A 25,085-nucleotide genomic window follows, 5' to 3' on the forward strand; every position below is an offset into this window, starting at 1 on the left:
ACTAGGAGACTAATTATGTACAAAGCTTAAAAAAAAAAAAAAAAAAGACTAAAACCAAAGGATAAACCATCTTTATTTTAAATAGTAATAACTCTTGATAAGCTATTTGTGCAAAGAGTTACTGAATTACGTCATTTGACTCTTCAGCACTATCCTCTTAAGCTGTAGGCGGTGCTGTAGCAATCAAATTGTACCAGGGTGTTTATATTAAAAAAATCAGTGAACAGAAGACTGGTACAGTGCTAAGAAAAGCTGAATACTGTGCAGGTGTTTGAGGCCGTGTGTGTCTGTGGCATTTGTTATTGAGATTAAAAACATTTGAAAACTCATAAATTCTTTCAAAGTGTCCATTACTCAAATTATTTCCTTGTAATTGGCCAAACAATTTACAAAGTTGTTACTAATTTTTTAAGATAACAAGCAGTATAGACTGACCATGGTGAGTATTCACTGGTGTGAATACCTTGGAGACATAATACGTTACAGAAATGCTAGCCACCAGCTGAGGCTTGAAAGGCAGACAAGCTTTATGCTTATGTATTCAGGTGAATACTGGAAAATTCCCCCTCTCGCTGCCTGTTTTCCACACCCTTTCCTTTAAAAATATGTAAATGCCAGGATAATGTGTTATACAGCTGGTTTACTGAGGAACGCTTGTAATTTGTTGTTGCTGTTGACATGCAGGCATTTTGGTGTTTCTACTGAAATAGTTTTGTTTGGGTTTGGTACAGCTCTTAGGTTTGATGTTTTCTGCCTCCCAAATTCTCCCTCTGATGTTGGCCCACTGTCCCAAATGGCCTTTTTCTGAACTCCCATTTGATATGCTGTATTTTAAGCATGAGAAGCTGAAAGTTAACACTTCCTTCTCTGGGTGTATGGTAGTGCCCTTGTGCATTTTACTTCTCTCCTGTGCATAAGCGTGGTGCATATTTATAAATAATTTTCACAAAATTTCAGTGCCTTTTTGTTTATCAAATCCCCATGTTACTGCATGATGGGTATCTTAAAACTGAGTTACTTTGGAAACAGGTAGCTCCTCAGAGATTACATTCAAACAGATGCGTGTCTGGTAAGCAACTCAGCAGTGAAGTAATCTCATTTACTTCACTGTGATATTTTTATAAAGCTTATTGGCAGGTTGTTTTATAGAGGTGGTCTTATGTTCTCCTTCCTGAAAGAAGTAATGCTCTAAGCCTCCTGCTTAGGAATGCTGCATGAATTCTTACCCACGATGAATGAATAGAGGAGTATACAGAAAGGTGATTACTAATAAATATTCTGCTTGTATGTTTTGAAGTATTTGCACAGGCTTTTATTTCCAGAAAGTGTTGTCCCCGTTTATAGATACAATTCACATTTTGTGTGAATTTGGGAAGTTTGGGCTCTTTCACTGCCTTTCCCCAAGTTAATGTATTCCATTACATTGAACACTGGTTCATGATTAATTTTAAGAGAATAAAAATAAGACAGATTATTAAGCATTTTCAGCATTGCCATTGTGTGCAAAAGAGGAAAGGCAATCTTGTCCTCTGTTCTACTTCGTTTTAGTATAACAGGCTGATAGCAAATACAAGAGTTGGTAATAAAAAGACAAGACTCTCATTAACTGTACTGATGAATAAATGGTATATAAGTGACTTCAGGTAGTGGAAACTCTGTGTGTTCTTCTGATTTTTACATCTCTAGCTAACCAGAAGCAGTAGCTTCAAAATTAAACATTTCCAGGGATTACCAAGAGAGTTGGAAAATCAACAGAAGTTTGATAATCTCTTGTTTTGTTGTGGCTTTTTTTTTTTTTTCCCTTCTCCCCCCCCAAGTTAATTTTCATTATAATTTCATTCATTATCATTTCCCAGCTGTTTTCTTGTTGCTTAAAATTTTGCAGTTTATCAGAGTATGCTTCTTTATGGTTTCTGCTACTGATTTCCAACCTTCGAATCTTTAAGACATGTTGTAAAACCATGCCCTTGTTGGTCTCTCAGCTGAAGTTTTCCATGCTTTTATTATGCCTGATATTAAACTGAGAGGCCTCCTAGGTCTTCAGTTTGGTATTCTAAACGAAACCACTGTTGGTGCTGCACGTTCTTCCTTCTAGTTCTGTAGGCATTTTTATATTTTCTTTTAAATATAGATAAAATATAAAGTTTATGACCATACAAATTGACTGATGTGTAATACAATACCAAATATTTACCAGAGTAAATTCTATTCACTTTATTCCCTCCATTAACTTATTTCCGTAGTAAAACTTTCTGGCATGCTTAGCATTTTCTTCTTGTGAATGGACTTTTTTTGTTTACGATTTTCTATGGCACCTTCTTAATCTACCCCTATTTCTTCCTCTGACTGGAGCTCTGCTTGAAAGGAGAAACTTGCAAAATAATAGGAGGTAAAAGGCAGGACTTCTCTTGCACTCTGTCTCCAGTAACTGGAGAAGTTGTTTGGTGAATCTGGTCTTTCTGCCTTAATGGTTGAATCTGGTACTTAGTGTATACTCATGCACATATATACATGTATATAGTGTGTTGTATTGTATATGTACATTTATATAAAAGAACATTCTGAGGAGGAGCTCAGGTGGTGGTGTCAAGAGAAGTAGTAAACAAAACATGTAGTGTTCGGACTCTGTAAAGTGGAGTTACCTGCTCTCATCTTCCCCATACCAACACTCCTAGCATGCATTTTTCTTGTTTGCTTTTTGCTGGTTCAGATGCTTGTTTGGCATGGGACTCTTCTGTGGAATCATTTCATTCTCCGAAACAGCAGAAAACAAACAGCAAAGAAATTACAGCTTTATGTCATTTTAGTGAGATGAATTGATTGACTGGAAGGTGTGGTAATGGCAGGCATCATGGCTGTGAGAAAAGAGATAAGACCGTGCAAGTAAGAGTAGGAAGATGTGAAGAAGAAGAATGGTGGGAAAATGGAACAAACACCAAGAGGGGAGAATTGGGAGAATGGGACCTTCCTCTTTCGGTAGTGAACCATTAGGTAGACTTAGCTACTAGTGGAAGTGCAGTCTAGGCAGTAAGTGTTCTCGTTTTGCATGCATGAATGTAAGAATTGCTGCTTCCTTGGGTTGTTTCAAATATCTAGGCCTGTATAGCTGAAACGGCACACTGAAGATGTTTCATTTATAAGCCCAAACGTTAATCAAGAACCTTCAAGCATCAAGCAAACGTGATCACCTGTAGTGAATTTGACGTACCTGGAATTTTTCTTTCTGCATGAGTTAACAATGGGTAAACCAAGAAGTGTATTATGATGCTTTTCTTTTTTTAATGTGCTTGAAAAAAAGAGGAGTTTAGATTCTGGCAGAAAGTAAAGGATTTTCTACACGTAATTCAGGAAGTAATACCCAGTGATAATCAATGTTTTGTGGAAATTATACAGTATTGTGAGAATATGAAAAGAAGAGCGGGAAAACAGAACTGTCTGAAGTTGCAGCTGTGTTGCCTTTTGGAGATAGATATCTAAACTTTACCAGGATGTTTGCTTGAGGTGACTTGGACTGCATTAGATCCATCATTCTTCTAATTGTGAATAAAATTATGCCCCCCTAGCCCCCCACCCTTAAACCTGAGGGAAAACAGACACAGGCATTAGTCACAACCATCTGAAGCATCATGAGTTGTGCAGAAGACTTAGCATTGTCTGTTTGGTCAGACGTTTAATAAAGGTACTGCAGAAAGCCATAGAATTTCAGTCCTCTTTAATTTTTTTTTTTTTTTTTCAATGTAAGGTAATTTCTGGTCTTAATACAGCGTAAATTACTCTTAATTAGCCAAAAGTTATTAGCTAGAGTATATGGATTCAAATAATTGTTAGATTTTTTTGTAAATATATCAGCCATACCAAAGTTACTGAAATGTTGCTGTTCTGATTGGCATGCGTATCCAGAGTTTTGCCTGCCCTTACTCCTTCTCTTTAAAACAAATACCTTTCTTTTCTTTGCAATTTGAGTTCTTGGGAGAAAAACCCAAACTTTAAAATTTAGAATGTACCACTGAGTTTACAAACATTGCATTTCTTTTTCTGTATATTAATGTAGAGAGGAGAGAGAACTTTCATTTAGGAAGTGGGCTCAATTCCAAAAGCAATTTCGGTTTCATCACTTTGATCAAGCAATCTAGATCTCATTGTTCTTGTTGTTTTCCTTCTAAAACATGAATATTTTTAAAATGAGATATAGTAAGCCACAGCAATGAGGAGATAGTTAGGCTAGTGTATGTAACTTAGTCTGTTCACTGGCATCGCTCTGGATATACTTTTCTCTCTTAAATGGGAGAAGTACTGTCAATTTAGCCACCAGCTTGCAAAGCACGTGAGGTTTGGTCTAAGATCACTAAGCAAAAACTTAATCTAATTCCATGTTTAATCTATAAAAGGCAATGTTAGGCTAAATATTTGAGGGTTTTAATTGATAAGCATAAGAGAACTGCCTGACAAACAAAGCTGTTCTCGCACTAATGGAGAAGATATTATCAAAATATGCTCTAAATATAAAGTAAATTAATCTTATCAACCTTTCTGAGGTTAAATTTAAAACATTTCTTTTGTAGCCTGCTTTGAGTATATTGTGATTAGAACTCATTCCCTTTGGTATAAGGAATAGTGTTTGGGTTTTTTATCCTAACATCTTTCAAATATAGACTGCTTCGCATTGAGCAGTTTCTTTCATTCTTTTCTATTTTTGTGTGTGTTTAAAACACAACGATAAGAAGCATTTGTCTGGGGCGTGAGGTTTATGTGGACCACTAATGTCAAAGCACTGTGGTGTCTGATGCCAAACATGCTTTTTAAAACCAAGAGACTTCTTGGTGGTGATGGTGACAAATATGTTTGTGCCAAAAATTTGCTACTGCTGGCCTACATACTTATATTCAGGTCTCCTGATCCTGCATTGAAAGTTTGTCCTTACTGCTCCTTAATTTTCTTCCTGCACTTTCCTTGTATTATATCTACAGTTACTGATCTCTCTTTCTGTTCAGGAATGAGCACCTTTGCGTAGATACAGTTAAAATGTTTTCATTGTTCTAAATAGAAATGCTGCCTGAAGTTCTCAAAGGAGCAATAAAGTTGATCTTACATCAAATTAGTTAGGTTCTAACATAAATTGTTAGAATTTAGGGTGCAGATATGTAGACAGAAGGATGCAAATTAGCCCTAAGGCCACCAATCTGTACAGGCTATCTATAGTAGTAGAATGCACCTTTAAATCCTGGTTCTCAGTCTTTAACTGGCATAGTGCTTCTTAGAGAGTCAAAGTGGATTTGGGCTTTTTTTTTTTTTTTTTTTTAAGATTTAAAGCAGTACACATTTTAATTGGTCTTTAAAAACTAGGAAGATGCAATTCAAAGGTCTTGACTCGAGCGTGTTCTGATGGGTGGCAGTCATATAAACACACACATACATAACTAGCAGTGTCTATCTGTGGGCTTTGTCTTGTCTGAAATTACTGTAAATGTGTCATCTCTGAGTGCACGTTAATGTACCTTAAAATTCCTTGTCTCAAGAACGGAAGGGATCTCAAAGTCATTTACAGACACTGTGGGACGTTGTTTTCTAAGCTAACCTGCCCCTTTGCTCTGGCATTCAGTCAGTATGGGTGGAACCACTAACATGAAGGAAGGCACATGGTAGTGGAAAGCAGGTAAAAGTTGTGTGCTTCCTAGGCTAGGCAGAAAAAGTATGTGCCAGAATAGCCACCACCTCTTCTCCCCAGTGTTACAAACTGTTAACAAATACAGGAAATGTACTTTGCTAAAAGCAGTGCAGTGTGGAGATCTACCATATTGTTCATGGTATATTTTGCTTCATTACTTGTTTCTCAAAGCATTTAACTCAATTTTGGGTGATTTAGATTGTCATTTGAAGTGTAATTTATTATTTTTATTTTTTTTTTTTAGTATACTTCATATAGAAGATGCTCGACAAATCTGTATCGTGTTTGTGTTCACTTGTGCAGTGAATCAGTGTTAAATGCTTTATGAAGCAAAAACTAATTCTGTATTTTAAGTTTTTTTTTTTTTCTTGTACAACCTTACTGCTCCATGATGCAGTAGAACTTCAGTCACAGGTTTCAGTCCCTTGCAGATGCTCATAAAATAGTAACAACTTGTCATGAAGTTCTTGAGCACCTTTAAAAGTTGCATACTTGTTCAGAGAGTTTTTTTTTTCTGTTCTTGTAACATATCAAAAGACATAAACTTCATATGGAAAAGAAATGCTAATTCCTAAAATTTCATAAAGATTTAAATTATTGTGATTTGAAGTTCTACTACATAGTATATGTTTTGTCTGTACTAGAAAATTAGTGTTTCAAGCTGACAAGTTCTTGCTCTTTTTTGACAATTTTTCAGGGAACATTTCAGGTTTTTGGCAAGTCTGTTTTTTTAAATCTTGTTATGAGGACACATCTGTGACTTTGCAGTACAGTCCTTGAGAGAAAGCTCCATTCATGGGAAATATGCTCTTAGAGCAGAGGACTTAAAGCTGGGATTCCAGTGGTCTGGTTTTGGCTCTGTAAAATATTTGTCATGTGGTAGTACTGAATGGTATGTATTTTGGCTTTCCAACGGTGCTGAGGGTATCCAGCTTCCATCGAGTTCAGAGGTTTTCTTAAAATTTGGCCTACTGACTTTCCATACATACTTCATTGGTATATGAAGTTGGTAAATATTCATTAGCTATTAAGAGGCCTGCCTGTGTGAAATACAGAAATAAATATCTTTCATGCAGTTGTTTCCGTGTTAGATGTATACACAAGATTTTTTTAATATATACTAACTGGTGACTCTGGTCAAGCTCTGCTGTAACACACGGACTTTTTACAAACAATCCTTATTTCTTGTGTGATTGGTGATTATTTCTTTTTAACCAACTGGTGGCATACTTTGACATAACTTTCAACCTGTTCATACAGGTTTTACTATTTGGAAATGCTAGTTCTTTTTAAATGAGCTTTATATAAAAGTATTTTAGAAGGTGAACTTGTGCTACTGAAAGATATCTTTCTGTGCTGGAAATACACTGGTAATACTTTCTTATATAAAACAGAACAGAGATGACCTCTGTCACGTAATCTTAAAAGTAAAATAAATTACTAGGTCTGTAGGTAAAGTGCTAAGAGTTCTACAGTTCTATAGCAAGTTCTCTTGTATCAAACACTTTGCTTTCAGGTATTCTGCAACTAAATTTAAAGAAAGTATCTGTGTAAAAATGATGGCTTTTTTGAATTAGTATGAAGTTGCAATTCAGAAGATCAGTATTTTAAATATATTTGTAAATAAAGACAGAGTAAGGAAGGCAATTTTAACATCAGCTTTATAGTGCAGTGCAATAGTGCTTTTACTTATGCAAAGCTTACACAATATGTAATACTCCTTTTCTCCTTTGAGTCTGTTAGGTAAATGTTATGCAACTTGCACATAAAATCACATCTTAAGATAATACAACTATATGACATAACAGCAATGATTTAACACGAAACACGCTTTTGATTAAATAATTTTGTTTTGCAACTAAACTTCAAATAGCGAAACCACTATCCTATGTTATGTGTTGAGGTTGCAGAATTCAGTTGTTCAGCTCACCAAAAGGCCAACTCAGTCTTTCACCAGTTCAGAAACAAACTGTATTAATAAAAAATAAAATATTCTCAACTGCTTTTAAGTGCAATAAAAAAACAGATAGCTGAGATAACTGATACAGTGATAAGAAAAAGATAAAGCTGTAAGATCATTCAAAATAGTCTATTGTTAGAGAATGAAGTTCAGATGTGCTAAAATTGTTAGTATGAATGATGCCTCCTCTCTGAGGGTCTTGACTCTCTTTGCAAAAGCTGTTTAGGCAGCAGAAGTCAAAGAAGGTAGATGAAGACACTTGAGTTGCAGAAGCCACACCAAAAGCCAGCTTTAGTGGAGAACAGAACACTGATTCCCTCAGTCCTGGCCATGCAGTGGGCCTTGCTGTGTTTGTGCTCTTTCCTCTCTGAAGAGGAGTTTAAAATTTTACATTACTTTCACTGAGGATTACAAGACTTAATCCTTTTTTTATTTCCCTGTTTCAAGGTAACAAGAGACAGTTAAAATGTGATTATTTTTTTCCTAAAAGTTTATTCTTTGAAGCCTAATGTAATTTTAAATTAAAACCATCGTAGTAGCAAGAACAACTTCAGTTTTGTTTTTTCCCTTTTTTGGGGTGGTCACTGCTTACACTTTTCCTTGCTTTTTCTTGAGCTATCTACTGATCATGAAAATGTTTGGTTTGGTTTGGTTTTGGGGTTTTTTTTGATTTTTTTTTTTTTTTTTTTCTCAATTAACTGGCAGAGGATGTTGTTATAGTAATCAGTGGTGGGGTTCCCAGATGAATGAAAAAAAAAAAGCTAATCTATCTCACAGAAAGGCGATGATGATATGTAGATAAAAAAAATGATAGCATGGATTTTAACAGCTTTATCAAGTAATATATTAAGGTGTTACTACATCCAAGTTGGAATACTGTCAAATTCTATGTTTATATACAGGAACTTGACGAGAGGAGTTGGTAGATTTAGAGAGTTACTAAGAGCTGTCGAAACAAGAACTACACAAAATCTGCGAATGGTAAGTTATATTAAACCACATTCCTATTACAACATCTGAATTTTAGTAGGCAGGTAAAGCATAAATATAGATAGTGGATGAGTTAGAGACAAATAATCAGATACACAGCATATTGATCAGGATCTGTTATCCACCACTTTATAGGGTTATATTTCCTGGCTTAAGTGAATGATTAAAATAAAAAGGAATGTTTGATACCCAGTCTCTCCCCTATTTCTCTTTCCTATTTGTGGTTATGCTTAAAACCTGATTGGTCTCTGACCATACTTTCAACCTTAATCATAATTGCTCTATTTATGACTTACCATAGTTTCACATGGGTGTTGTTTCATCTTTTTGTAATGTAATGGGAGTGAGGACAGAGTGCAGTTTTTATTTCTATTAAGTTGGAAGTTATGTTTTCTTTATTTTTGTGATAAAGCCTCTTAAGGAAAACAATAAAAGCAAAATCATGAAGATTTGTTATTTATATTGTCAGAAAAGAAACCTTTACCAAATGAGTGGTGGAATTTTTTTGTGTCTTTTTTATAATAAAGAGCCAAGGCTTATATCTTTTGCTCTAAGGTAAAGATTTTCAAAATGTTCTAGATTAGTTTCCAAATACTAGGCCTTTAAAAATTCCAAAGTGATAATAAGGAAGGTAACTTAATTTGTTTCTTAATTAATTTAATAACTGATTCCTCGTAAAGATATTAAAATTATTAAGTAATAGACTTTCTATGGAGAGAGATAATATTGCAGACTTTAACAGAATAAAAGATGAAGGGCTTCTTATGGTATAGGAATTAAGGTGGAAGATATAGATCATATGGTGCAGCCCATGGCTTAAACATTACACATCTGTTGCTGGGAAACACTGCCAATTCCGATGTAAATGTAGATCTAGCCTTCCTTCTACTGCCCTGGTACTAATCTCTGAGTTTTCATCATTGTGATATATAGTCATGCAGCTTGTATGCGTGTGTATTAAACATTAAAGATTAATGTTTATTATACATAAAGATTAACCTGTGATAGTTATGGATTGTAGGATGACTTCAAAGCTTTAAATTAATATTAATAACTTAAATTATACTTGTGTAAGTATCTCTACGCTTAAATATATGCTACCAAGAATAGTTGGTCAGTATAAACTTTTTCATGTTGATCTACAACTTTGATTCACTCTTGCTGAGCCTTACCAACAGTAGCAAGCACCAGTGCCTTCAAGTACAAGTTGTCAGAAGCCCCAGCCAGTGAGGTTTGGACTGTAACTGTCTGTGGTGGGTTGACCTTTGACTGGCTGCCAGAGGCCCACCCAGCTGTGCTCTCACTCCTCTTCCTCAACATGACAGGGAGAAAATAAGATAGAAAAGCTTGTGGGTCGAGGTAAAGACAGGGGATTTGCTTACCAGTTACCGTTGCAGGCAAACCAGACTCGGCTTTGGGGAAATTAATTTATTGTCAGTTAAAAGAGAGTGGGATGGTGAGAAGCAAAGATAAAAACTAAATCACCTTTCTCCAGGTTCAACTTCAATCCTTCATTCCTGACTCTTCTACCTCCTCTCCCTACCCTCCCACTCCCCAGGTGGTGCATGGGGTGTTGGAGGGTTGTGGTCAGTCCGTAACAGTTCCTCTCTGCTGCTCCTTGTTCCTCACACTTTTCCCCTGCTGCAGCATGGGGTCCCTCCCATGGGCTGCAGTTTCTTCAGGGAATATCAACCTGCTCCACCAAGGTCTTCTCAACAGGCTGCAGCATGGACAAATGCTCCACTGTGATCCTTTCTATGCACTGCACGGAAATATCTGCTCCACTGTGGTCTCTCCCATCTGCTCCAGGCCTGCAGAGGCAGTAGAGGTTATTGAGCACAAAATATCTGAAAATATACCTGAATGTGCTCCACTCTTAGGAGCAACCATTGCTGGTGTTGATACTTCAGAAGTATCTGTGTTTAACTGATAAAATTGAAAAATTGTTTGTTATTGCCACTTCTTTTTCTTAGTGTTTAGAGAATTAAACTATGTACTTCTACCTCTCAAACAGCAGTATGCCTCTTTTTTGGATGTTTTAAAATAACAATATATATTCTACATGACTTGTCTTCATTAGAAATAATCCAAGTGGTTTTTAAGAGTTTGTATTAAGCATTTCTAAGGAAACTATTTATCTTTACCTAGAGGCTGGTCAAGCACTGGAACTGGCTTCCTAGAGAGGCAGTAAATGCCCCAAGCCTGTCAGTGTTTAAGAGGCATTTGGACAATGCCCTTACCAACATGCTTTAACTTGGTCAGCCCCTGAACTAGTCAGGCAGCTGGACTAGATGATCATTGTAGGTCCCTTCCAACTGAAATAGTCTATTCTGTCTTTCACTTTTACAGACAATAGCAAGGCAACTGGCTGAAATATTGTTACGAGGCATGTGTGAACAGAGTTATTGGAACCCACTGGAAGATCCTCCTCACCAATCACCCCTAGATGATCCTCTTCGAAAAGGTTCAAATACTAAGAATTACGCACTCAGTAGAAGACCGCGGGTATACACTGGAGAAAAGTATGGCTGAGTTTATACCTCTCCTGTTTCTATAATTGCAACCATTACCCAGTGTGCTGAGTAATTTAGTTTATATTGTTGAAAATGTAGAAGGAGTAGGGCAATGCAAATAGGAATGTTTCCCAAGCTGTGTGTGTATACATATTCCCTGAAGAGAACTAGGGAAGCAGCGTGCTTCCCCAAGCAGAAATTTGCACTATATACATGAGAGCTTTTGTTCTGAATTCTAAAAATTTTTTTTTTGGTTCTATACTGGGGTATATGGTAAAGTCAGTATCTCATACCTGGGATACAAAAGAAAACATGAACTGGGTGGCAAATCTGAGACTGCACATTTTAAAAGTTTTGTGCTGTTTCTAGACCTCTATTCTGCTTTAGCATAGAAAGGAAAGAGTTAGCAATATGGAGATTCGAATTAATCCCTGAAAAACTATAAAAACCCAAAGCATATCTAGTAGTTTCTCTAGCAGTTTCAAAGGTAGTTTATTTCCCAAGGCAGCTACCTTTTAATCTTTTTAGGTTAGTTTTGGCATTTCTTTATGGTGCCACCTTTTTGTTGAGTTTTATTCTTTCACCAATTCAGATAAGTGGTATGCTACAGGTCATTTTTGTGTAGCATATCCCACGGTTAGTTCTAGAGTAGCTTTGGTGTGTATCTTTTCCTTCTTGAAAATGTGTGTGGGTTTTTTCAAAACCTATCACCATTAGTACTAGTATTAAAAGTGGATAGCCATTTCCTTGAATTTGAACTTTTTCTTAAAAGTTAATAGCTTGGTGCTGGTTTGTATCTGAACAAATGAAAAATGGTTTCTAAGGTAAAGTTGTTTTCCTTAGACATACTCTGACAGTGCCCAAAATATATATTGATAAAATTTTGCACTTTATTACAGTCCTTGGGTATAGCTTACTGCCTGAAAGCGATGTGCTTGTGTCAAAGCACTCTAGTGAAATCTTAACCATTTGGCACTGTTTTAATTTATTTTTTATTTCATTGATACCAAATTTGATCTGATGAAACTTTGTTGCATGCTTGTTTTACATAATTGCAACCTTTGCACTGCTCTACTTGTATTCTACATGCAAGTCCTTGTGGGACCTTGTAATATGTGTATATATATATTTTTAATATAGTCAAAAACTGTTCCTTGCTTGTTTTGATACATGCTGGAAAGAACTGAGCCAGAGAACTGGGAAATAGATTGTAGCAGTGGAGATAATTGTCAAAGATTGTGATTTGCCATAGTAGGACTGTGTGAAGTAAGGCAGATAGAGAAGATTGAAATTCCATGTGAACTTAAGAAAAAAAGTTTACAGAAGAGGTTGTGGAATCTGGAGAACATCACTGGAGATACTCAAACTCCAACTGGACATGATCCTGAGCAACCTTGCCAGTTGACCCTGCTTTGAGTGGAGGGGCTGTACTAGATGATCCCCAGTCATCCCTTCCAATCTCAACTATTCTGTGATTCTGTGAAATCGCTGTGATCTGGGAATCTCTTTCGAGAAGGCTGTTGTCTGTTCCATATGAAAATATTGACCCTTTTTCTCTGAAGAATTTATTCTTAGTACTATTATTTAGTATTGTTGTCCAGCTGTAGGATTAAAACCCAGGCATTGTAAGTCTTTTTATTTCAGTCTTGCCTGACTATGTCTAGGATGTGAAGTCATTAAAAAGCAGTCTTTTGAGCTTTAGGAAAAGATGCAGGCATGGAGTTGAACACTCAATTTGCCAAAACAAATACCACGTTTCTCTGCAAGTACATAATTAACAAACTGCACATGCAGGCAACCTTTTTGGTAAAAAGGAAATACCTGGTTTGTGGATACACCTTGTTCACAGTGTTTAGAAAGTATGGATTTATTGCCCAAACATGAGGAAATCTCTTATGCAGTGTCACACTTTTTCTCATTCAAACTACTTGGTTTCACACAGCAAATCCTAAAGAACAGTCTGTTCCTTTCTTACAGTAATATATGCCTCATTAGTTAATAAGAAAGCTTTTTTCCATAATGTGACCTTGTTCTGTGGTAGATTGCTTATAGAAGTATTCCTACTTTAAATTCTGAAGAGATATTTTGTTTTAGTGTTCACAGTGTCTTTATGTTGTAACCTAAAATACTGTCATGCTGCAGGCATTTGAGTTGCTTATCTGCATTTATTGCAGATTTCCATTAATGAATACATTATACATCAGCAAACCCACATAATTATGGTGTCATTATTACTAGCAAGTAGAATGGCCTTTATCTTCAAAGATTTCTAGCAATTCTCCTTCCTTGATCCGGAATACTTACAGCAGGTTTCTCAGGCTTAGTCTTTCAAACTTAGGTTCTTCATTCTCAACTCATCCTTTTGTAGAAACATGCCTCCTGGCAAAAGTGGGGCTTTGTTCAAGCGTAATTTTCTTGTTCTTGGGACATGCAATCAAGGAGTTCCACCATTTCAACAGAGCATGTAATTAAGTCCTTTTCTTTTGTCACATCAGAGTGATTAACACCGGATCAGATAAAACATGTCTAGCCAAGTATCTGTCTCCAGCAGTGATTGAAAGCAAGTGCCTAAGACAATGAATAGCAAGACAGACATGTAGGAAACTTCTTCCTAGGTAGTAATCTGACCACCAACTCTGAGTCCAAGATGTATTTCTTTTTTCCCTAAATGTGCTGCCTGATATATTAAGTAAGTGTACTGTGCTCTTTTGAGGATGGTGAATGTAATTTGGCTAATACCATGTACCATTTTGTAGATCTCCATGTTACTGGCTCTTCAGTTCTCTTTATCCTCAGTTGAAGTATTAAACCTTTTGGTTTGCCTTTGGTTGGTAGCCATTTCATGCTTCCAGCTGCCGCTTTTGCTCTGCTCTGTTACCTTGGAATTACTTTACTCCTATGCCTGCATCTGTCAGGAGACACAGAAAATGTCTGAGTTCAGTTAACTAAATTGAGCTTTTTGCATACACAAGTCAAATTTCCCAGTAATTTCTGCATGAAGAGGATCTTCACATTTTGAGACAAACATAAACTCATTTACCAAAATATATTCAAACTTGTAGGAGAAAATAACGTTTGCTTTAATTTTGAGAAGTGACTTTATATTAGTTCTGTTTGGCGCAACTTCCCTTTTTTCTCTGAGAAAGTAATTTCTCCAGCAACTATTTCCAATTTTATTCTGCTTTCTGGGAATGATTGCCAGTCAGTCAGGTTAAATCTACTTCCAGCTTACTAAATTCTGCATTGAAGACTGGGTAGGTAAATGGGGAGCTCTCTGGTTCCTCTTCACTCCTCATTTCCAGTCCTGGGTGGTTCTTATTCTTGAATAACTGTGTTTTGAAATTTCTTTAAGTAAAAATAAACATGTCTTCTAAGATTCAGAATACTCTTTGAAGTCTTGTGAGCAACTTGCATTGATTAAAAAATAAAAATCCAACAATAAAACAACTGCCCTGGGGCCTTAGCTGTTATTACCACAGTACATTCACAATATTGCTTCAAACCTCCTGGAGTTCAGATGTGTTTTAGTTTCCATTAACTTTCAGGCATTTAATTACTGCTTAAATTTCTAGTGCATTTAAGAAAAAAAAAAAAAAAAAGATGTTTTAATCTCAGACAACTTTATTTTTCTGTCTGTAATTTATTGTAGTTTAAGCATCCTTGGGACTTATAGGAATTGCTTATTAACAACAAGAAATTATTTTCTACATTTAAACAGTTAATTTTGGAACTGTTGGTCTGAAAACAGGAAATAGTACTTGTGCTAATTCAGAAACAGTTTAGAGAAAGAAATCTGGAGAGTTAAAACACAGTCACTGAGAGAGAGAGAATTACTTCCTAGCAGTCATGTACCCAATGCAGATTACTGTGGTCTGTCTGCCAGCACAGAAAAGTAAAAGAAAGCATCCAGTGTTCAGAGAAAGCAGTAAAGTTTGCAAACTAGTCCTATGCAAACCTTCAGTATTAAGTCGTAAGGAAATGTACTTCAATAAAAACCTATATTTTAAGTGCTTTGAAGTAACAGTGGTTATGGAGATTGGCATGGCTCTATTTAAAAATATTCACAGCTATTGAATGCATCAGGAAAACAATTCTCAAGTATATCCGATGAAAGCCTAATAGAGGTATTTATCCACATATTGCCTAAAATACAAGTTATTTTGTTCTTGTGAGAGAGTTTGTTGTTGCTGACCTTTGAATCAGTGATATAGATTCAGCTCAAATAGATTAGGTGCCAGAGGCTAGTTAAACTATGGGTACAATTTTTACAGTTGTCTAATTATGTGCCATTTTGGGATATTTGATTGTGTTAAACTCTGACAGCTGTGGTCATTTTGTTCTCTTATTGTGTTTGGCCAACTTTTCTGAAATGCAAATTTGGAACACTGCAAAGAAATGCATTTTAACCAATCATTTTGTCTATGCAAGTTACTCTCTGTTCTCTTTTCTGGAAGATTTCCACTATAAAATTTACTATATTTGTGTAAGCTACTTCTAAAAGTAATGTCTGCTGCTTAAATAATTAAATTCTTATTTTGAACAGCATCTTTTGTCCTCAAGAAAATACAGAAGAAGCCTTACTGTTGCTGCTTATTAGTGAATCTATGGTAGGTAAAATAGAGTCAATGTGTGTGCTGAATGTTCATGTTTTCCTTGTTTTTTTTTAAATGAAAATGGAACTTTTTTTGTCATGCCTTACTTTATGACTTGTGTTTTATTCTCTGTTAGGAGAGCAGGCAGTTACTTCTGAAACCCAAGCTTCTGTTCCTCTGAGCCAGCAAGATGAATAGGATTTTTTTCTCCTTTAGAGTAGCTGAACCTAGCCTCCTTCTAACCATAGGCAGGTGAACCTAAAGCCGGGTCTTTCATTTGACATCTCTGATCTGTATGTACACCAGCTGGTTGCCATTCAGACAGACTCAAAATGTAAGTTATTTTTGTTGTAAAAAACAAATCAAAGATTAGTAGATGAGCATAATAAACATAGCCAAAAAGTATTTTCCATTGTGCGTTAAACCTCATGTGTCACTCAAATTTGTAAATGATTTTTAATGATACTGGCATTCAGCCTTTGCTACTGGCTTTTTTTTTAATGCCCTCATTTCCTCAGTAGGTGATTCCTTTCAATGGCCTACTTTGTGCCTCTTACCAGCCTTTCGTATTTTCCTCTAGCATGATTTAACCAGTCATCTGTCAGCTGCCACTCACTGACATTCTCATACCGGGTCAGTTATATGTCCTCAAATGGCAGAAATAAAAAGCTGAAACTGGAATTTTGCTGGTTTTCTAATTGGAGGGGTGGAACCTCTAGAATCTCAGGCATCATATAGTAGCCTGGCTCGCTGCATAGCAATGAGACATAGTCTTTTAAGTTCTATAGGTGATTCAAATGCTTTCATACTCTGACACAATTTCTGGTTTGATACAGTTAAATAGGATCAGAACATTTTAGTGAACATTATCCTATTTGAAATATTTTAAAGTAGCAAACATGTACATTGCAGTGCAAATTACTTACTTGTTCCTAGTGATCTGCCTTGCAATGTTCATGACAGAATCTGTCACCAGAAAACCAGACTGAGCAAACATTTCCATATATCATGTGTTGGTTTCACTGCAGTATGTACTTACCACTGAAAGGGGCTGTCTGTGCCTCTGTAAGATGCCAGAGCAGCTCATGGCGATACACAGAATTCTGATGTGAACTGTGGTCACAGTGTGAAGTGGAAGCGGTCCCAGTTCTGCAGGATCTGCCTCCTGATTACTGTATTTGCATGTGGACTTCCTTGCATATCAGCAGTAAGAAGCCAAAAACCAAATTAAAGTACTGCCCTACTAAGTCTCTTTTCAGGTTACTTACAGCTTTTCCTTTGTGAATTAGATCTGCCTAATTATATCAAGTCCTTGTCACTGTAGAGCATATACCCTTAGCAAGCTTTCAATATTTTTTTTTCCTTACAAGTAATTATTGCAGGTTAGCTGAAGCAGAAGGGTTTGTTTCAGGGGAGTATAAAATCTTTTACATGATTGATTTGCTTTGGCTAAGCCATTTGTTCAAATTAGTTTTGGAGGGGGGAAAGGGGAAGATTGAGCATAAAAATATTCATCGCTGCAAGCTTATCTTTCTGAGAGTTGAGAGCTCTTACTTCATCATGCTAACTTTCTAGCTGAGTAGTTATGTAGTATGTGATTTACAATTTTGAAACCAGTGTTTGGGAAAGAAATAAGAACAGTTACAGAAGATTGAGCAATCATTGGTGTTTTGAGATAGTACTGTGTTATTAAAGTAGTGTGATCCCTTCCTTGCATTGTCTGTGAATTAGTAAAAACACAGATAAGGTGTCAAGACCTGTCCTTCAGACATTTATTCAAGTAAATATTGGAAAACAGAATGAGGATCTGACATATAAGTAGCATTTTGTGTAAGTAAAAGTAATCAAATTAATATACAAGCCCTGAATCATACTGCTAGTTTCAGGGAAGTGGTGCAGATGTTAGACATCATAACTTCTTATTTGGATTAGATCTAGTGCAACATATATCCAGAAAAGATACAAATGCTACTTTTGAGTCACCTTGAGTTCCCTTAGTTTCTGAATTCAGAAAAGGTGCTTTGAGTAAGATGTAAACTGTAATATTTATGAAAGAACTGCTCTGAGATAGTTCTGTGCTTTTCAAGTGTTCTAATTCTCTTATAGGTACATTTCAGAGTACAGAATGTCTCTTAGCCACATGACTGCTGCTACAGTGTATTGTCATGCATAGTGAGGGAAGTCAGCAGCAACTCTGCCATCACTCGTGCTGTAAGATGTCCTTGTATTCTAGCTGTTACACTTGTGAAGTATAGACCAGGCTTTCCTTAGCTAGACAGGAATTAGTAGAAAGGTGGGATCTGAAGGACTGAATTCTTCACATTACAGTGCATGTACATGTTGCTGCATGTCAGCTGAGTTGTAGTAACAGAATCACAGAATGATTGAAGTTGGAAGGGACCTCTGGAGGTCACTTTGCAACCCCCCCCCGCTCAAGCAGGGCCACCTGGAGCAGGCTGTGTCTGTGGCCAGATGCCTTTTGAATATCTCCAATGAGGGAGACTCCACAACCTCCCTGGGCAGCCTGTGCCAGTGCTCAGTCACCCTCATGGTAAAAAAAGTGTTTTCTGGTGTTCAGAAGGAACCTCCTGTGTTTCAGTTTGTGCCTATTGCCTCTGGGCCTGTCACTGGGCACCACTGAAAAGAGCCTGGCTCCCCCTTCTTTGTACGTTCCCTTCAGGTACGTGTACACATTGATAAGGTTCCCCCACTGAGCGTTCTCTTCTCCAGGCTCTCTCAACCTTTCCTCATAGGAGAGGTACTCCAGTCCCTTATTCATCCTAGTGGTCATTTGTTGGACTGTCTCCAGTAGCTCTGTATCTCTCTTGTACTGGGGAGCCCAGAATTGGACCTGGTACTCCAGGTGTGGCCTCACCAGTGCTGAGTAGAGGGGAAGGACTGCCTCCCTTGACCTGCTGGCAATCATGCAGCCCAGGATACCACTTGCCTTCTTTGCAGCAAGGGCACATTGCTGGCTCCTGTTCAATTTGGTGTCCACTTGGACCCCCAGGTCCTATTCTGCCAAACTGCTTTCCAGTGGGGTGAGCCCCAGCATATACTGGTGCCTGGGGTTGTGCAAGACTTTGCACTTCCAAGTCTTTGAAGCCTTTGATGAGGTTCCTATCAGCTCATTCCTCCAGCCTGTTGAGGTCCTTCTGGATGGCAGCACAGCCCTTTGGCATATCAGTTTCCCCTCCTAGTTCCGTATCATCAGCAAACTTGCTGAGGGTACACTCTGCCCCATCGTCCAGATCATTAATGAAGTTTTTGAACAGGATCAGGCCCAGTATTAGTCTCTGGGGTACGCTGCTAGTTACTCGCCTCCAACTAGACTTCATTCCACTGATCACCACCTCCTGGGCTCAGCCTTGTGTCTTATTCTTAGCTGATGGTAAAATGTCTGACTGTATCCTTTCTTCCACTGGGGGTGAGCTAAGTTACACTGCTCGGATTTACCTCAGGCTTAAACTGTGTATAGGGTAAGCATGACCAGCTGACACATTGCAGCTTGCCTAATTGGCACTTTATTGTGTCTGAGACCATGGCAGTTCTGAAACACTGAGCAGTTTGAAACACAAAACTAAAGTTTGTACATACATTCTGTTTTATAATTATGCAGAAAATGATTGTTGAAATCTATAAGATATCTTTAATACTTACAAGGCATCCTCTCCTGTAATACTGCTTTGGCATTGTCAGCCATTTTTTCACAAGAAGTGCTTGTTCATAGCTTGTTCTGTACTTGCAAGGAATCGAGTCAAACAATGATTAAATGTGGAGTTAAAAAGGAAGAAGTTCTTGAAGCTGACTAAATATTTATTCAGTGTAGAAAGGAAAAGCCAAAGACTTCTTGATCAAAAGAAAGCAAAATGTCTGTTTTGGGGTGCGTGTGCGGGGGTGTGTGTTTTCAAACCAAGCTGTGGATTATTCAGTTGATAAATCCTGAAATGTCTGTGCATTTTATGCTCCATGTATCTCTTTGAAAATTTATTTCAGTATTTAATTATTCTGATTTTAAAGATGTATTGAGTATGTTCAGAGCTTAAAACGTTAAAGCAGAGAAACAATTTATTAGCTCTTAATGTGTGTCATTCCTCCCCTCTGAAAAAGGGGGAAGCAAGCTGCCTATTAAAATTGATTATATTTAAGTAAATTTATTAAGGGGGCTATGCCCTGTGTAATTAAAATAAGAAGAAAAGAAGGGAGAGGAAGAGAGAGAGGGATCTTTAACTTCTGGCTTCAAACTACCATATGTACTAGTATTTGTACTAACGGGAATATTAAACATCAAGTATCTAGAAATAGATATCAATATAAGCTATTTTCAGAGGCTTGATGGTATAGCAGAAGTACTGGGTAGTTGAATATTGGTAGTCTTAGCTACTGGGAGATCTGAATTTTATCCTTGGCTTTTTAACAGGATTTCTTTGTGAACACGGTCAATTAATTTAATGCAGTTCTAGCTCAGCTTTCTGTCTTCTTGAAAAGAAACGTTTAATTAAGGAATTAGGTTTGCAATGTGCCTTTCACAAAACAGGACTGAAAGAACAAAGCCTTACTGCAAACATGGCCTGATTCCAAACCAGAAACAGGGACAGTTTTCGCTTCTCACTGGTAACTCCTGAAGGTGGCTGTGTGGTTATCCTGGGCAGGTTACCACTCACAAGTGAGAGGATGGTGTCACAATGTTATGAAGAGAAAAGAAATAGGTTGCCTAATTTTACAAAGGATGGAATAGAAGATTTGAAGATCCTTCTTAATATTTTTACTTGCATACAGAAAATAAAATTAATTTTTAAAAGATAAATATACATTATATTAAAAAAAAACTTACTTGGTTTCTGAGAACTCTTCAATGTTTCTAAATACATTAACTAATCTATGCAATTAGAATCAAGTACTTAAAAATAGATCAATGTAGAAACATAAATATTTCTTGCTATCTATAAATTAATAGCAGATACTATCTCTCTGTATCACCTATATCAACTGCTGACTGTCAGTCTGAATAGATTGGTAGTTACTTGAGCAAAAGTATAGGTTGGATTACAATGCATGACTTTGTTTCTTTTTTCGTGGTGTGTTTCAGGCTAACCGTGATGCTGTGCTGAGCAGAATACCAGAACACAAAAATGATCGTATCATCAGTTTGCAAAGTGCATCTGTAGTCTACGATTTGCTTACTATAGCCTTGGGAAGAAGAGGCCAATATGAAATGCTCTCAGAGGTTTGTTGATAATAGTGAATATTCAACTGTGTCTTTGTTGCTTTTTTTCTGTTAATCATGTTAATAGTGGTACTACTTAAGGGCTAAACAAATACAGGACACTGTCATTCTGACTACCACAGTAGGTGGTGGTTTCCACCCCAAAAAGTTTACTGTCTAAATTTATACAAGTGACTTGAGGTGGCCAAGCACAGAAATTGTGTGAAAGGTATGACAAATGTTGTGTGGCACAGCAATTCACGTGGTTTTTAGGCAGGGAGGCATGGATCTGCTTAAAAGGATACACATTAAATGGAGACAGCAGGAAGGAACGGCAAAAGATAAAAGCTGTTGTGGATATAAGTGATAGATATAAATACATAGAAAAAGGATTTGTGATGTTTTATTTCAAAAGAAAACTTCCTTTTACACCTCATAATATTTGGAGTGCTCCAAAGTCCTTGTAGTTTGTAAAATGGCTTTGAAGTTAATAAAATGGAAATGTATTACTTTCTGAGGTCTAGAGGAAGGTGCATTCTCTGTCTCAAATATTTTGTATTTGATTATGCAATTTGCATGTGTTTATTTACATTGTGGCAACTCACTTCTTCAGGAAATTTTCATGTATCGTTAACAGCTTTGTACCTGAGAAACAACTACAGCTCTTTGGGCAGAGCAGATCTTTCTCCTGCTCAAAAGAGTGCTCACCCAGCAGCAGGACACTGTTGCAGACCACAATTAATTATTGGTACCCAGAAGAAATACTTCAGCATGTGCAGTAGGAAGGGATTTGCTGAGAAATGGTTTCTCTCTACCATAATAGATGACTTCTATTAAGATAAATATGAAAAAAACCAAAACAAAAAAAAAAAAACAAACCGAAAAAAAGCCAGTTCCTCTCTGGTATATGTCTGCATCTCCTGTGATGTTAAGCTCTGAATTTGGCTATTCTTCTTGAAGGTATTTAATAGCTGCAAGTTGGACATACAAGTGAGTTTTAATCAGTACAATAGAAAGTCTTTCACAAAGCTAAGGAGTATGAAAGCTCATACAGGACTGTCATCCTACAACATAATCTAATCAGGAATATTTCCATTTACTTGCCACTACAGACACTATCACCATCATGGAGTTTTACGCAGTTGCACTGAAGCTGCAGGAGATGAATCTCCATATATTTTAGACTAGAACTTTTTAAAGGATAGACATTGACAAGAACTTTAAAAAAAAAAAAAAAAAGGTAACTCTCATTTCTTTTTTTTTTTAAGCAGATGGCAACCTTTCCTTTTTATATACTAGCCTAGCACCTAGGCAGGGGTAGTGTAGCCCTGGATTCCAATTCTGATTCTTTTATTTTGTCTGTGGTATCATGGTGGTTTCTTTTTGTTGTGTTTTTTTTTGTCTTTTTTTAAATGTTAAACAACCGTTCTATTAATGGGAACATCACATGTTCCTGGGATTCCTCCACTGTTTCCTTTGGGAGACTTTAGATAGTATTTATGTCACAATAGACACAGCTGCTTGTTTGCAGTTCTTGCCTGTCTTAACAGAGAAATTTTTTGGCTTCACCAAAAAAGGTAGCGGTATCTGTGTTCTTAGCCATGTATCTTGAAGTCTAGGACATTACCTTGAAGGCAGGAGGAAAGTCTTACAGTCCCTTCACATGGAGAAGAGCATAGCGCTTGCTTCCCTCGCTGCATGTGTGATTGGTTTAGCCCATGCATCTGACAGACAAGTACCACTAACCTGCTGTGTTTTGAACACAGTTGAATGTTCCAACTAATGGAAGATGTTTTAACTCAATGTAGATCTTGGATATCGGTGCCTTTTAGAAGTTGCTTGTGCTGGTGATGTTCATTGTTGCAGACAAAAGCAGAACCATGAGTAGCTGCAAAGTTAAAGAGCCTCCATGTTTGACCAGCTTCTTAGTTGAAGGTTTTTAGCCCCTGTCTTGGGCTTTGACACCTGAAGTCTACCTAAGGCTTGTTTTAAGGTCTTTTTTTGTTCTTTTTTAATCTGTGTCTAGCGTATTTGTAATTAGATTCCACCAAAATTGTATAAATATTCTTTTGAAATGTTATCTTTGAAAAATAGAAAATTATTCTCACATGTTTGAAACATACTTTCCAATACAGAATAATTAAAATGTGTTTATTATATGTCCAAGAAGTAACTATACTGAACATTAAAAAAAATCATCTTATGAAGAGGTGATGTAATAGACAATACTTATTTTAGCATACAGACACTGCAGATATACAGCTGCAGCAGGAGCTTATCAGGCAATGGTTAGAACATCTCATTTGTTCCAATTCTTGTCATCCAAAGCACAGCAGAAAATACAGATCTTAAGAAGCTATTACACTTTAGTGTGTAGTTAGAGGATGTCTGCCCTCAAATTCTGTAGCCCATAGTCTGAAACTTTTATAATTTATTATACTTATATATATATAGTGTATATATATTATCTTTATATATATAAAATATTTATATATTGTAATATTTAGTATACTAATTATTACAATAAGCACAAATTCAGAAATGTAAAAACATTCTGTTCAGTTATATAATAGGCATGTAATTTTTCTTTGTCAGCTTCATTCTCTGTGAGCTAATTATGATTGCTCTAGTCGAGCTCTTGTCAAGTCAGAAAGCACCATTATTCTAACTGCGGAAATGGTATTCCCCCACCAATTCCGGTATCTTGTTATCATCTTCTGGTTTAGCTATAGCTGATTACTTACAGAAGTAGTTAGCTGTGATTTAAGAACATTAAATGACCAAAAATCTGCCTCATCCTTGTTAAACTGTTCTAATGCTGAGTCATGTTCTTTATTGAAAAGGTCTCATTTCTTTATGGAGTTTGAATACCACGGGCTTTCAATTTCTTATGGCTTTTTCAGCTAGATCAAAGAACTTTCTACTGTCATGATTTTCTCCTGCACAAAAGTACTCTGACTGTCATCAAGTTGGTTTTTAAGCTTCATGACACAGTGAGCTTATCAATGTCCTACTAGGAGAGATGTTTTCCAGACCAGAAATTTTCCTAGATACTCATCTTTCAGCTCTCTAACTTCAAGCGTATTCTTTTCAGGAGGAGACCATAGTGCTAAGCAACAAAATTCAGTAATGCATTCAGCATTACCTGCCCATATAGCGATTTGTGATTATTTACAAGGCAATATCAGCAGCTGCATTTCTGCCTTTCAGGAGAGCGATTGTGCTGAATGTTTTCAATTAGTTAAGTCAGTTGCCATTATCCTGAACATTATCTTAATTTGCAGTTTTACAGGGTACCATTGCTTGTTATGTATTTCGCAGTGATTTCTTGTTCATGCCTGTTGCTCTTTGAAATTACTTGTTGTTACTTGGTTCAGAAGAACCCAGTTTGAGGGGTTCGTGTTATTGTGTAGGTCACATACGCATATGTGTACATATACACCTTATCCCCACACATGTCAACCACCAATTTCATGACCTTATGAAGAAAAAAAAATCATGTAACTCGTCACGTTTCATACGGAATGAATAGAACTTGAAGTCAATGAAAAAAACCAGTAAAGAGATCATTAGTACACTGAAACTCAAGGCTTTTAGAATAATCTACAGTTGTGTCCTGTGTTCCTATAAATACAAAATTATAAAAGCCTGAAGTATCAACTTCTTCAACTTCTTTATTTTCTGCCAGTTAGGATTGGCAATTATTTTTAATGAAGCAAAGCCTAGAAAATAAGCATTTTATTTTTTCAAATTGTGAATGAGTACCTCTATGTAATTAATGCACGTGCATACCTATGTGAATATGTAAAAATGGAAGAAAAAAGTATTGATTAGGCAGCCTAAAAAGTTATAAACTTATTTTGACTTTAACTATTATGCTTCCATGCACCGCATGTTTGTGTGAATATCTGGGATTATACAGCTGCTGTAGGTCAGAGTTCTGGAAGGAGTACTGAAATCTCTTAAATCCTATGTAAAACGCTAGTATCAAACCGGGTAGAGTGAGCTGTATTTGAAAGTGTATTTGAGAAGATACATTCTCCTTCATTTAGAGGCATTTAGGTTAGCACCATAGTTGTACTAATCAGTGGAGAGAGAGAGGGAGGGATTTAGGAACTTTTGTTTTCTGCCAAGTTCATGGAGGGAGGTGGAGGAGTGT

The 25,085-nt window shown here is 36.6% G+C and overlaps 1 protein-coding gene across 1 annotated transcript in view; it reads left to right on the forward strand.

Annotated features, from left to right (window-relative positions):
• Nucleotides 1-25,085, forward strand: part of LOC104135350 (tetratricopeptide repeat protein 7B) — a gene marked incomplete at its 3' end in the record, with an annotated part of 73,486 nt that overhangs the window by 20,250 nt on the left and 28,151 nt on the right. Inside the window, exons 5-8 of the mRNA XM_009648984.2 lie at nucleotides 8,528-8,606; nucleotides 10,965-11,137; nucleotides 15,672-15,735; nucleotides 20,810-20,947. Coding sequence (XP_009647279.2) covers nucleotides 8,528-8,606; nucleotides 10,965-11,137; nucleotides 15,672-15,735; nucleotides 20,810-20,947 — 454 coding nt within the window. The remainder of the gene's footprint in view (nucleotides 1-8,527; nucleotides 8,607-10,964; nucleotides 11,138-15,671; nucleotides 15,736-20,809; nucleotides 20,948-25,085) is intronic.

Source organism: Egretta garzetta, unplaced genomic scaffold (assembly GCF_000687185.1).
Source record: "Egretta garzetta isolate BGI_Z169 unplaced genomic scaffold, ASM68718v1 scaffold361, whole genome shotgun sequence".
NCBI classification, from domain to species: domain Eukaryota; kingdom Metazoa; phylum Chordata; class Aves; order Pelecaniformes; family Ardeidae; genus Egretta; species Egretta garzetta.